Genomic DNA, 14,623 nt, shown 5'->3' with positions numbered 1-14,623 from the left:
TTATGTTATCACAAGTGTGGTAACATACTGTGGGCCTACCTTCAAACCCTGGGGGGCAGTGGCATTGATAGCCTCCGATGACATCCTCGCAGGTGGCACCATTGACACACGGGGAACTCTTACACTCATCCGTCTCCTGCTCACAGTAGCTCCCCTGGAACCCGAGCTCACAGCGACAAGTATAGTTGTATTGTTGGTCTAGACATACGCCGTGCTCAGAGCAGTGGTGTCCAATGCAGTTGTCAACGTCCATCTCACAGTAGCTACCGCTGTATCCTCTGGGACAAAGGCAGCTGGTGACAAACAACTCCCATTATAAGATGATATCAACAGACACAGTTCATAGATACTTTCTGACAAGTCTTAAGATGCATTAAAACTGCCTCGTAATGCATTATAGCTGTCTGTCTTAAGTGAAGTGTTACCAAAACATTTAAGAGAATTTCTAAATGGATCTTAATTCGTTTTTTATTTTATTTCACCTTTATTTAATCAGGTAGGCCAGTTGAGAACATTCTAGCATCCTAGAGGGAATTGCAAACCAGCAATTGTTAATGGAGTTTCCAATACTTTTTTCTATTCTGTATAACGCCATTGTTGAGGTAACCATTGGAGCAGCGGTTGGCCTAAACCTACCGTGTATTTTTATTGGATAGAGGACAGAGAGAAAGACAGGGAAGATGGGAGAGAGGTTTAGTGCCAGAATGAATGGCCTGTGACGGACTTGAACGCACACCGACACAGTATGTGTGTTCTCTGAAGGCAGCAGCCTTAATCAGTAGACTTCCTCAGGCTACACATAGACAATACATAAAATCAGTTACAGTGCCTTCAGAAAGGATTCAAAATGTATTAAATCAACAACAAAACATCTCACCCATCTGCACACAATTCTCCATAATGACAAAGTGAATACATGTTTTTTTTTTTTTTTTTTTTTTTGGCAGATTTGTTGAAATTACACACAGAAATGTCTATATATAAGGTGTCAGATTTCACATCCTGCATCTCAGATGACAGCGGAGTGACATGTGAAGCAGGACAACCAGAGCTTTCACGGAGTGCAAAGCAATACTTTACTTTCAATATATTTGCTAAAATAAAATAAAAACATGTTTTCACTTTGTCATTATGGGGTATTGTGTGTAGATGGGTAAAAAAAAAAAAGTCATCTATTTTGAACTCAGGCTGTAACACAACAAAATGTCATCGATTTTGAACTCAGTCTGTAACACAACAAAATGTGGAATGTTGTTGATGTTGCACAATTCACACAGCGCTCTGTACACAGAAATGTCGGTCGGAACCGGTCCAGGACCGGTCCAGGACAGGTCAAAGGGACTTAACGTTTTACTAATAAACAACAGCAAACACTTAGCCATGGAAGGCTTAATGTTTTACTAATAAACACATACAACAGCAAACACTTAGCCTTAGAAGGCTTAACGTTTTACTAATAAACACATACAACAGCAAACACTTAGCCATGGAAGGCTTAATGTTTTACTAATAAACACATACAACAGCAAACACTTAGCCTTAGAAGGCTTAACGTTTTACTAATAAACACATACAACAGCAAACACTTAGCCTTAGAAGGCTTAATGTTTTACTAATAAACACATACAACAGCAAACACTTAGCCTTAGAAGGCTTAACGTTTTACTAATAAACACATACAACAGCAAACACTTAGGCTTAGAAGGCTTAATGTTTTACTAATGTTAAGGGGGCGAGGGGGGGGTTACAGTTTTTAACTTAGTTTCCTGCAATTCTACACATTTCACCACGGTTAATGCCGTGTTCGTATGCCATCTGAACATTATAACAAAATCAATGGGCCATGACTTTCTGGAATTTCAGATTCTCCCTGTCTAGTTTTTATTTCTGTTAGTTGTCAAAGATGATCTTGTTTAAAAAATAGATATTGCTCCATTTTCTTTTCTACATACATACAACCCATTTCACAATTGTTTTTATATAATATTATTTGGAGTGACGCTAAATGAATATAGGGGAAACACTGAATAGTGTATTTGAGACCGTGCCTTAGGCACTCACCTGTAGCCATCAATCTGATCTACACAAGTGGCCCCGTTTTGGCACCAGTGCTGAACACAATCGTTGATGTTTAAACGGCAGTTACGTCCTGCCCATCCAGGTGCACAGACACAGGTGTAACTGCTGCCGTTGTTCAAGACACAACGTCCTCCGTTGGCACATGGCTGTAGAGAGAGAAGAGAACATTGTCACACACATCAATACGTATTCATTTACTTCAAAATGACATGTGAAGACATCACACCATTCACACAACGAGTGCTTATTCACTATGAAATACTGTATCTCGGGGACAATACCAAATAACTCAGGCCGTTTGCAAAGCAAATGACATCTGGTTTCTTTTAAAAAGCTGGCAGAATCTTTGATATGTGTAGCTAGATTCAGTATCGTATTCCATAGCCACGTCTCGTTCCTTCTCTCTATTCCATAGCCACATCTCGTTCCTTCTCTCTATTCCATGGCCACATCTCGTTCCTTCTCTCTATTCCATAGCCACATCTCGTTCCTTCTCTCTATTCCATAGCCACATCTCGTTCCTTCTCTCTACTCCATAGCCACATCTCGTTCCTTCTCTCTATTCCATAGCCACATCTCGTTCCTTCTCTCTATTCCATAGCCACATCTCGTTCCTTCTCTCTATTCCATAGCCACATCTCGTTCCTTCTCTCTATTCCATGGTATATGCCATTTAAATTCTCATCAAAGACAGGATATTGTTATGAAGCGTAATGCATTGCAATATAATGCATTTCTATATCTCCTCGTGATCCACTGGGATGAATACAGTTATTAGGCATAACGCAGACAGTGATTTTCCATCAATACGTAGATAGTGTTTGAGTTTGACAATTTACAGCATAAAATAGATTGTGATTGCTTCGATTAAATTATCTGCAGGGACAACACTGCGTGTGTGTGTGTGTGTGCGCACGCGTGTGTGTGTGTGTGTGTGTGTGTGTGCGCACGCGTGTGAGTTCCATGTTCATTTGTCTAACGAGACTAAAATGACCTGATTAATGGCAACATTCCAAAGCATTTTACGAGGCAACCATCATCGAGGTGTGACTAATTTGTCAATATGCTTCGCAACGGTCATCGACATGTATAAAAAGGTCTAAAAAACAGGACAATGAAGATACTACAAACTTTATGATTTTAAAAAAATCAATCAGATAGTGACTGAATTATAGAACATAAAACATTGTACTGGCATGGACAAATAATTAATGGAGTTCAGTCATTTTGGTGGGATTTCAGGTGTTCAATTTATTGTAAAATGTCACTTTTTTCATATGCACTTATATACACATATTCCTCAGTATTCCTCAGTATATCAGGTATCTTTGAAATACTTTGTGATAAAATAAATGTGCCTCATTTGAATATATACATTGAGGGTATTTGCATACATTAATAAATTAACATAAATGGGTAGAACTGGGCTGAAACCACCCAAAACTTGCTCCGTCTATAGGCCTACCTGCACCTTCTAGACTGCCTCATTAATTATTCAGTATTGTTGTTATCACATTCTCTTGCATAATTAAACAATGCCAGCAGCATACCACCCTGCATACCACTGCTGGCTTGCTTCTGAAGCTAAGCAGGGTTGGTCCTGGTCAGTCCCTGGATGTGAGACCAGATGCTGCTGGAAGTGGTGTTGGAGGGCCAGTAGGAGGCACTCTTTCCTCTGGTCTAAAAAATATCCCAATGCCCCAGGGCAGTGATTGGGGACACTGCCCTGTGTAGGGTGCCATCTTTTGGATGGGATGTTAAATGGGTGTCCTGACTCTCTGAGGTCATTAAAGATCCCATAAGTATGTCAAGGAAGATACCCATGGGATTTAAAATCAAAACGCTTGGCTACACCGATCTAAACATACTTCACATTGTTTGTGAGATCAGATATAATATCACTATCATCCCAGTGTTCCTTCTCGGAAGTTGCTTTCATTTCAGCGCATCTAATTAGTAAACATTCCAACTGTATTAAATTATTGCTATTTTTTAATTCCACAAAACATCAAAACACACAAAGTTCTCTTTCTTGTGATGTAACTGTCAAGACGGTGCGTTAAATGCAACGGAAAGCCAGTGTATTCCATTGAACATATTTCAACCATTACCGGAGAGTTTGACAGGTCATTACAAATGTTTCCACAGTCGTTACATTAACGAGAATAAACTAATTGCACAAGCAAGAGTGGAAAATAATCACCAGAGTAAAATAAAAGCAATCGATTCCACGAGATTTAGGGTGCCAAGTGGATTTTGCACTACTCAAACAGGAAATATATGGCTGGAAAGGGGAGACCCTCAGGTGGGCGTGGCATGCGGGTTGCTAATATGTAGCAACAGCCTGGGATCTAATAATATTTCATACTTCTTAAATTTGAGCATTTGCTTTAATCTGTATGTAGTGCCAGATGGGCGGGGTTTGCTTTAGTCTGTATGTATTGCCAGATGGGCGGGGTTTGCTTTAGTCTGTATGTAGTGCCAGATGGGCGGGGTTTGCTTTAATCTGTATGTAGTGCCAGATGGGCGGGGTTTGCTTTAGTCTGTATGTAGTGCCAGATGGGCGGGGTTTGCTTTAGTCTGTCTGTAGTGCCAGATGGGCGGGGTTTGCTTTAGTCTGTATGTAGTGCCAGATGGGCGGGGTTTGCTTTAGTCTGTATGTAGTGCCAGATGGGCGGGGTTTGCTTTTGTCTGTATGTAGTGGCAGATGGGCAGGGTTTGCTTTAGTCTGTCTGTAGTGGCAGATGGGCAGGGTTTGCTTTAGTCTGTCTGTAGTGGCAGATGGGCGGGGATTGCTTTAGTCTGTATGTAGTGCCAGATGGGCGGGGTTTGCTTTAGTTTGTATGTAGTGCCAGATGGGTGGGGTTTGCTTTAGTCTGTATGTAGTGCCAGATGGGCGGGGTTTGCTTTAGTCTGTCTGTAGTGGCAGATGGGCGGGGTTTGCTTTACTCTGAATGTAGTGCCAGATGGGCGGGGTTTGCTTTAGTCCGTATGTAGTGCCAGATGGGCAGGGGTTTGCTTTAGTCTGTATGTAGTGCCAGATGGGCGGGGTTTGCTTTTGTCTGTCTGTAGTGCCAGATGGGCGGGGTTTGCTTTAGTCTGTCTGTAGTGCCAGATGGGCGGGGTTTGCTTTAGTCTGTCTGTAGTGCCAGATGGGCGGGGTTTGCTTTTGTCTGTATGTAGTGCCAGATGGGCGGGGTTTGCTTTTGTCTGTATGTAGTGCCAGATGGGCGGGGTTTGCTTTAGTCTGTCTGTAGTGCCAGATGGGCGGGGTTTGCTTTAGTCTGTATGTAGTGCCAGATGGGCGGGGTTTGCTTTTGTCTGTATGTAGTGCCAGATGGGCGGGGTTTGCTTTTGTCTGTATGTAGTGCCAGATGGGCGGGGTTTGCTTTAGTCTGTCTGTAGTGCCAGATGGGCGGGGTTTGCTTTAGTCTGTATGTAGTGCCAGATGGGTGGGGTTTGCTTTAGTCTGTCTGTAGTGCCAGATGGGCAGGGGTTTGCTTTAGTCTGTCTGTAGTGCCAGATGGGCGGGGTTTGCTTTAGTCTGTCTGTAGTGACAGATGGGCGGGGTTAACAAGCTCAATCAAGCCCAGATCCAGTATTTTAAATTATTTCAAATGGTATTTGAACCCAGAATTGTACTGTGCGCAAATTTGTTAGCTGGGGTTTGTTTGTTCAGTTGGGGGCAAATCCTACATTTCATTTAAGACAAATGTTCAAGTAGTCATGCATTGATGTCAATGGGAGATTAAGTGAACATGTAATTTATTTGGAAGTTAGGACTAACCCCACGTTCTGCACAAAAAAAGTGTTGTTTTACCCACTTGTATGTTCGGTGGGCACAGCAGGCGACATGTGTACTTCAGTCCATCAGGCAGATCCAGACAATGTGTGTTTCTAGGGCATGTGGTGTTGGGTAGGGTACAGGCATCTACATCCACCTCACACTTCTGGCCCAGAAATCCTGCAAGGAAGCAGCGAAACAGACTCATTATCATCAACATTGAGATTAGCCACAGAGTAAAACTCAGCTGACCGGTAAAATGAGAAGGGAACAGACTTTTCCCCAAACAAGAAGTACAATAGGATGAAGTGTTTGTGAGGAGAAACAACGATCTTCTGACTGATAACATTAACTCAAACTTCTAGGGTTGGTTTCCCAGACACAGATTAAGATCCTGGACGTAAAAGCATATTCAATGGATCATTTCCATGTTTTTTTTGTCTAGGACTAGGCTTAAAGGTGCAATATGCAGAAATCGCTCAGCCATTTCCTGGTTGCAAAAATTCTAATAGTTCACCTAATTTCATTGTATCATCTAAACCGCTGTGAAATATATTTTCGATAACCAAAAATATAGTATTTTGTGCTGTTTGAAAATGGTGCACAAAACCGAAAGAAAAAGCCGCAGAAATTAAACTTTAGTATGGCAGGTATAGAAATAACACAAATGGAACAGATCTACCACTTATTAGACTTGCTTTCAATGAGAATGACTGATCTATAACTCGCATTTCTATGTGAATTTGGTCAGGTCACCCAAAGAGACACATATTGCAGCTTTAATCCGGGTCCTGGAAACTGGCTTGTGATGTAACAAACAGGTAGTACTTGACTGTAGACTGAGTCTAAAGCCTTTTCACGACTGATCTTGTCCTGCCGGAGATCCTGATCTAAGGACAACTCATTCAGAATAACCTGCCCCATCTCTGGTCTTAAAGATGAACACCAGAGCTGCGTCCCAAAAGGCATCCTATTCCCCTTATAACGCACTACTTTTGACCAGAGCTCTATACATAGGTAACAGGATGCCATTTGGGACACATTCCATGTATTGCTATGGATGGATGATGGTGAAGTGGACACATGGGTCGTGTTCAATTCCATTTAAATTCTGTCAATTCAGGATGTAATCAGAAATTACAACGATCCCCTTTGATTTCTTAATGAGGAAGAAATGGAATTTGGTTTTGAATTTCCGTTTCCGTCCTGAATTGACTGAATTGAAATGGAAGTGACCACGACTCTGGTGGACGGTGTGATGGGGACAATGCTCTGATTGAAAGTGCAGCATCATCTGGCAGCCCAGCATAAACTCTGCCCTGCATGCCAGTCACACACACACACACAGACACACACACACCCTCTCGTCTCTAGGGTGGTACATCTCCATCAGACTGCATCAGTGAATGTAAATTCAGCCTCAGCCGGTCGAGACGAATAAACAATTACTGCAGAATCATATTAATACAGGAGTCGAATGCCCCATGAAAGGAGAGAGTATTCCATATCACAATATTGACATAATTCTCCTGCAGTAATGAGCTTTGGCAATGAGCCGAGTGATTTGCTCAGCTGTCAGTCAAAGGACACTGTCCAAAAGGCACCCTGTTCCCTTTATAGTGCACTACTTTTGACCAGGACCATAGAACTGGTTAAAAGAAGTGCACTATATAGGAAATAAGGTTCTTTTTGGGATGCATCCAATGGCTTGTTTGGGGCTGGGATGGATAGGTCCCTATCTTAGTGAAACTGAATGTGAGGGGGCACAACATAAATACCTGGTGGACACCTGCATTTGTAGAAGCCAACAGAGTCCAAGCATGTCCCATTGTGCAGACAGGGGTTGGAGAAACACTGGTTAATTTCTGTCTCACAGTGGGGTCCTGAAAAACAAGAGGAAGGTGTAGTAGTGACTGATTACACTGTGTTTAATTAGTTTATGTAGGCATTTTAATTAACCCCAAATGTAAATGATTCAACATTGGGATTGTAAATTCCCCCTTACAATTCTGAGGGAACATTCCAAAGTCCTGTAGTTTTATAAACAGTGTAGCAGTTCATTATTTATCATTATCATCATTTATTTATCATTATCATCATCATAAATTATCATTTATCTTTAATAATTACAAATACTGAAAAAACAGCAGGAAAAACTAATTTCAAAAGCTATTATGCCACTTAACATTAAAATGCATAAGAATCTTAAACTGTGAAACACAAAAGCCAGTGTCTCACAGCGCTCTCTCATGTTCCAAGTCTAGGTTAAATCTAGATGGTGATTCTCACAGTGCTCTCTCATGTTCCAAGTCTAGTTTAAATCTAGATGGTGATTCTCACAGTGCTCTATCATGTTCCAAGTCTAGTTTAAATCTAGATGGTGATTCTCACAGCGCTCTCTCGTTCAAGTCTAGTTTAAATCTAGATGGGGATTCTCACAGTGCTCTCTCTTGTTCAAGTCTAGTTTAAATCTAGATGGTGATTCTCGCAGTGCTCTCTCTTGTTCAAGTCTAGTTTAAATCTAGATGGGGATTCTCACAGTGCTCTCTCTTGTTCAAGTCTAGTTTAAATCTAGATGGGGATTCTCACAGTGCTCTCTCATGTTCCAAGTCTAGATGGGGATTCTCACAGTGCTCTCTCTTGTTCAAGTCTAGTTTAAATCTAGATGGGGATTCTCACAGTGCTCTCTCATGTTCCAAGTCTAGATGGGGATTCTCACAGTGCTCTCTCATGTTCAAGTCTAGTTGAAATCTAGCTCGGATATAACCTTCCTACGTAATGCATCTAGATGGTGATTTAATCGTTCTACGGTGATTTAGTCGTTAAGCTCCTACCATACAGGGGATTCGTCTCAGATGTGACTGTGGAAGTGATTTATCATAAACATCCGTTCATCAATAACGGCAAATCCAGTACATGTAGTAAAAGCCCCTCTTGAAAGAGTCAAACTCAGGATATGTCCCATATGACACCCTATTCCCTATATAGTGCACTACTTTGACCAGAGCCCTATGGGATCCACTATGGGTCCTGGTCAAAATAAGTGCACTATCAAGGGAATTATATATATATATATATATATATATATATATAAACATATATAAATGCCACATTGTGCAGCTACAAATTGTACAAATCCATCCCAACAGCGATGTGCAAAGATATGTCAGAAGAAATGTATTATAAGTATTGTACAGGTAGTACTCTCAATGGGTGGGGGGGTCATTCTTCATGGAAGATGAAACATGACCCAAGAAATAACCAACATAAATATTGGTTTACTGCAAAGGAACTCGCCATCCGATTATTAAGTAATGCATTTCAGTGTGTGCATTTCTTTTTTTTACCATGGGAGACAGAATACATATTCCAGACTGACCGAAAACAGAGAAATAATTCCACCAACAACTAAGTCAACTCTCTGCTACTCTTCATTATTTGTGTCATAAACAGAGCAGAAGACACATTTCTGATGTAACAGTTGGACAAATAAAGTTGTATTGTACAACACAGTCCCCCAAAACGTCTGTAGCCTTCAATAAAGCCACATGGAATAGATCCAAGAACGTTACAGTACCGTCCAGATGCCTTAGCCTGAGTGGCAGTCTGCTTGTCATCCATAAGGAGGTGGAGAGAGAGAGCAGAAACAGGCTGGCTCCCAGGTTAAATCCCACAGAGGAAGAAGAATTGGTCTGTTGGGGTGATGATGATGATGAATGTGAGTCGGTCAGATAAACTGGTCTTTGAAAGGTAAGGTTGAAAAATCATGTAAACTGGTCATTGAAAGGTCAGGTAAAATGGTTATTGAAAGGTGAAGTAGACTGGTCATTGAAAGGTCAGGTAAACTGTTAATTGAAAGGTCAGGTAAACTGTTAATTGAAAGGTCAGGTAAACTGGTCATTGAAAGGTAAGGTTGAAAGGTCAGGTAAACTGGTCACTGAAAGGTCAGGTAAACTGGTTATTGAAAGGTCAAGTGACCTGGTCATAAAAAGGTCAGGTAAACTAGTCATTGAAAGGTCAGGTTGAAAGGTCAATTAAACTGGTCATAAAAAGGTCAGGTAAACTAGTCATTGAAAGGTCAGGTTGAAAGGTCAAGTAAACTGGTCATTGAAAGGTCAGGTAAACTGGTTATTGAAAGGTCAAGTGACCTGGTCATAAAAAGGTCAGGTAAACTAGTCATTGAATGGTCAGGTTGAAAGGTCAAGTAAACTGGTCATTGAAAGGTCAGGTAAACTGGTTATTGAAAGGTCAAGTGACCTGGTCATAAAAAGGTCAGGTAAACTAGTCATTGAAAGGTCAGGTTGAAAGGTCAAGTAAACTGGTCATTGAAAGGTCAGGTAAACTGGTTATTGAAAGGTCAGGTAAACAGGTTATTGAAAGGTCAAGTTGAAAGGTCAGGTAAACGGGTTATTGAAAGGTCAAGTTGAAAGGTCAGGTAAACAGGTTATTGAAAGGTCAAGTTGAAAGGTCAGGTAAACGGGTTATTGAAAGGTCAAGTTGAAAGGTCAGGTAAAGTGGTCATTGAAAGGTCAAGTTGAAAGGTCAAGTAAACTGGTCATTGAAAGTTCAGGTAAAGTGGTCATTGAAAGGTCACAGTGAGAGGGTAGCTGATATAGAAGCCAGGATATAACCTGGGGATGAGTCTCAAATGGCACTGATCCCTATATAGTTCACTACTGTTGACAGATAAAAGCAGAAAGTGATGAGATGCCCCCTGAGATGAAGGAACATAAAAGGTCAAATGGGAATATAATTGGACATGGAAGTAAATGCAGGTCGTTCAAGTCAAGTAGAGAGAAATGTACAGGAGTAGTATCAGAAGGGAATATGCGCTCCTACGAACGTATCAGTCTGTCTGTCTTGTACTGTTAATATTATGTCATATGGATTAGGAATGGGCACGCTAATTTGAATATTCAAATGTCCGAACGGACGTTAGTAGTAGTACTCAAACATTTCGCAGGTCTATTTTATCCAGAAAAAAAAAAACGTATTTTTAATTAAATTATCCTTGTGACATAGTTACATAGAAATGATATAACCATGACATTTGAAAGTCTTAATTTAATAAAACTAACTTTGAATGTAGTTTTTATGACGATGCATTGAGCTACTACTGCACATTTAGTCCTCCAGTCAGCCCTGACAAGGGATTGCCATTAACCCCTCTTTAAATAGAGATTACAGACACACACCTAACCGAGGGCCTGACACAGATCAACGCTAAACACTCATCAGAAATATTATTTGTACTATTCTAATAGTGAAATTATTTCCCATTTCCATCCCTAATATGGATAACAATAGTATGTTGTGTTAGGCTATGTTATGTCCCATATAAATCTTGGTTAACCCAGAACTAAAATCTCCCTTAATGTTTACTTCGTCTGTCCACGAGATGTCAATATATAATGAACAAAAATATGAACTAAAAATGTACAGTGTTGTTCCCATGTTTCATGGAAATAAAACATCCCTGTTAGTGAGCATTTCTCCCTTGGCAAAATATTTCATCCACCTGACAGGTGTGGCATATCAAGAAGCTGATTAAACAGCATGAACATTACACAGGTGCACTTTGTGCTTGGGACAATAAAATGCGACTCCAAAATGTGCAGTTTCTTCACACAACACAATGCCACAGATGTCTCAAGTTTTGAGGGACTGCAGGAATATCCACCAGAGCTGTTGCCAGAGAATTGAATGTTCAATTCTCTACCATAAGCCGCCTCCAACATCATTTTTGAGAATTTGTCAGTACATTGAACCGGCCTCACAACCGCAGACCATGTGTAACCACTTCAGCCCAGGACCTCCACATCCGGCTTCTCACCTACGGGATCGTCTGAGACCAGGCACCTGGACAACTGATGAAACTGAGGAGTATTTCTGTCTGTAATAAAGCCCTTTTGTGGGGTAAAACTAATTCTGATTGGCAGGTCCTGACTCCCCAGTGGGAGGTCCTGACTCCCAAGTGGGTGGGCCTGGGAGGGCACTGGTAGTATAGAACAAATCAATCTTTTATTTTTTATTTAAGCTTTATTTAACTAGGCAAGTCAGTTCAGAACAAATTCTTATTTATAATGACGGCCTACACCGGCCAAACCCGGACGACGCTGGGCCAATTGTGTGCCACCCTATGGGACTCCCAACCACGGCTAGATGTGATACAGCCTGGATCTCTCTCAGTAAGCATGGTAATGCTCCCCTGAATATTTCCAAAATTCCCATTATGAGCATTTACCTAGTTAAGTAAATAATCCTCAAAACCACCTCAAAATGTATTCATGAAATATCATAAATACCTTCGATACTGAAACACGAAGGTCATGTAGCAAAACCATGAACCGTCAATGAGGAATAAACTTGGAAAAGGTTCAGGGTGAATGTTTGTGATTACTTCATTGTTATACATTGGGATTAATTTCCCCTTTCTAAAGCTCCAGGTTAGGTGAAGTGGATAACGATGTGTGCATCGCAGATGAAATATGCAATGGAAACCAATTAAGATAGGATTATATCTTTCTGCAGAGCAAACTTAATTACTAATGTACCATGAACTTTATACATTAGCGTAGGAACGCTCACAGAAAAGCATGCATGTAAAGGATATTGAGATGAATGAGAGAAAGAGGCATTAACCAGATCTGGGTTCAAATAGTATTCAACATATTAAACATTGCTTTAGCCTGCCTGGAGTGGGGGTGCCTGTTATGCAGGGTTTTGGTTTGCACTTTTGAGACTTTCCTGATGGTTCCATCACAGCAGGCAAGCCCAATCAAGCACAGATAGAGTATTTGAAATTATTTTCAATAGTATTTGAACCCAGGAACCCAGACAATAGCATTAAGAACTGAGATTAGTGTGTGTGTGTGTGTGTGACCATGTGGATCACAGTTCTTCATTGACGTATCATGGCGAGAGAGAGCACAGCAAGGTTCAATGTATGTTCCAAAATGGCACCCTATTCCCTATATAGTGCACTACTTTTGACTAGAGCCCTATGCGCCCGGGTCAAAAGTAGTGCACTATAAAGGGAATGTGATGCCATTTGGGACACACATTAAAACTCAGATCTCCAGCACCATGTAGCCAGCTCATAAATACCCAGAGAGGACTTGGCTGGTGTCAGTAATTGGCTCATATACTGCAGTTCTTGGGCACCGTCCAAGGCCAAAGCAACACACTATGCAAACCTTTGCAAAAATGATAAAATAATGATAAATTGTATTTTCAGAAAGAACACCACCGCCAAAGAAGCCCTCTGCTTAATGATACATTTCTTACTGTACAGCATGGGTCGGCAACAGGCGGCCCGCGGGACAAAACCAGTGTAATGAAGGTATGAAATGATTGCTATGTTCAAATACAATCTCTTTTTGGGCTTAGTTGGGGTCAATTTGCAGTGTACAAATGATTATGAGGTTGATGAAGCACAACTTTAGATTTCCTACACTATTATTATATTTATTTTATTCTAGCACTTAAACGATTTAATCTATAAAACACAAAACCAACTTTAAAACACTGATTGATTGAAAAAAATATTTGTGATAGCATTTATATTTTTTGTACTACAACAATATATTAATGAGTTCCCAATGCATTTCAATGGCAAACAAAGGGTCCATAGACTTTTAAAGATTCTAGAATCTAGACCCATCTCCTCTTTCACATTTTAAGCAATCAACCCCAAACCAACGTTGAGATGTTAGACTGCCCCTACTTAGATTGCCTGTCTAGCGATTTTTTATACTATGTACAGTATACTTTCTGAACTATAATAGATTTTAATTGTGCGTAAAATAACATGAATGAGAACCATAGGTATACAGAAGTAGCTTTTTAAAATGGTCCTGCTCCTTGGCCAGTTACGCTTCATGATCAACTTCAAAACATTCATCTTCAAACTCTTTAAAATCTTTATCAACTATAACTACACGGAACAAAAATATAAACACAACATGCAACAATTTCAAAGATTTTACTGAGTTACAGTTCATATAATGTTCACATCAGAAAACCGCTCGCCCACACAGCGCCATACACGCTGTCTGCCATCTGCCCGGTACAGATGAAGCCAGGATTCATCCGCGAAGAGCACATTTCTCCAGCGTGCCAGTGGCCACAGAAGGTGAGCATTTGCCCACTGAAGTTGGTTACTTCGCCGAACTGTAGTTCGATGAGCATGCAGATGAGCTTCCCTGAGACGGTTTCTGACAGTTTGTGCAGAAATTCTTCAGTTGTGCAAACGCACAGTTTCATCAGCTGTCCAGGTGGCTGGTCTCAAGACGATCGATCCCGCAGGTGAAGAAGACGGATGTGGAGGTCCTGAGCTGGAGTGGTTACACGAGGTCTGTGGTTGTGAGGCCGGTTGGGCGTACTCCCAAATTCTCTAAAACAACGAAGATTATGGTAGAGAAATCAACATTAAATTCTCTGGCAACAGCTCTGGTGGACATTGCTGCAGTCAGCATGCCAATTGCACGCTCCCTAAAAACTGCAGTTTAGAGTGGCCTTTCATTGTCCCCAGAACAACGTGCACCTGTGCAATGATCATGCTATTTAATCAGCTTCTTGATATGCCACAACTGTCAGGTGGATGGATCATCCTGGCAAAGGAGAAATGCTCACTAACAGGGATGTAAACACATTTGTGTACAACATTTTAGAGAAATAAGCTTTTTGTGAGTATGGAACATTTCTGGGATCTTTTATTTCAGTTCATTGTCACAAGCATGACGCTGGAGAGACGAAGCA

At 40.9% G+C, this 14,623-nt stretch overlaps 1 protein-coding gene across 1 annotated transcript in view; it reads right to left on the bottom strand.

Annotated features, from left to right (window-relative positions):
* Nucleotides 1-14,623, bottom strand: part of LOC139381311 (eyes shut homolog) — a 254,785-nt gene that overhangs the window by 186,366 nt on the left and 53,796 nt on the right. The window contains exons 9-12 of the mRNA XM_071124763.1: nt 7,642-7,746; nt 5,904-6,043; nt 2,062-2,225; nt 40-293 (exon numbers count right to left, since the gene is read on the bottom strand). Of these exons, the coding sequence (XP_070980864.1) occupies nt 40-293; nt 2,062-2,225; nt 5,904-6,043; nt 7,642-7,746 (663 nt within the window). The remainder of the gene's footprint in view (nt 1-39; nt 294-2,061; nt 2,226-5,903; nt 6,044-7,641; nt 7,747-14,623) is intronic.

Source organism: Oncorhynchus clarkii, chromosome 23, assembly GCF_045791955.1.
Source record: "Oncorhynchus clarkii lewisi isolate Uvic-CL-2024 chromosome 23, UVic_Ocla_1.0, whole genome shotgun sequence".
Classification (NCBI taxonomy): Eukaryota; Metazoa; Chordata; class Actinopteri; order Salmoniformes; family Salmonidae; genus Oncorhynchus; species Oncorhynchus clarkii.
Note: the sequence above shows the minus strand (reverse complement) of the source record. Positions and strands in the feature narration are given on the sequence as shown.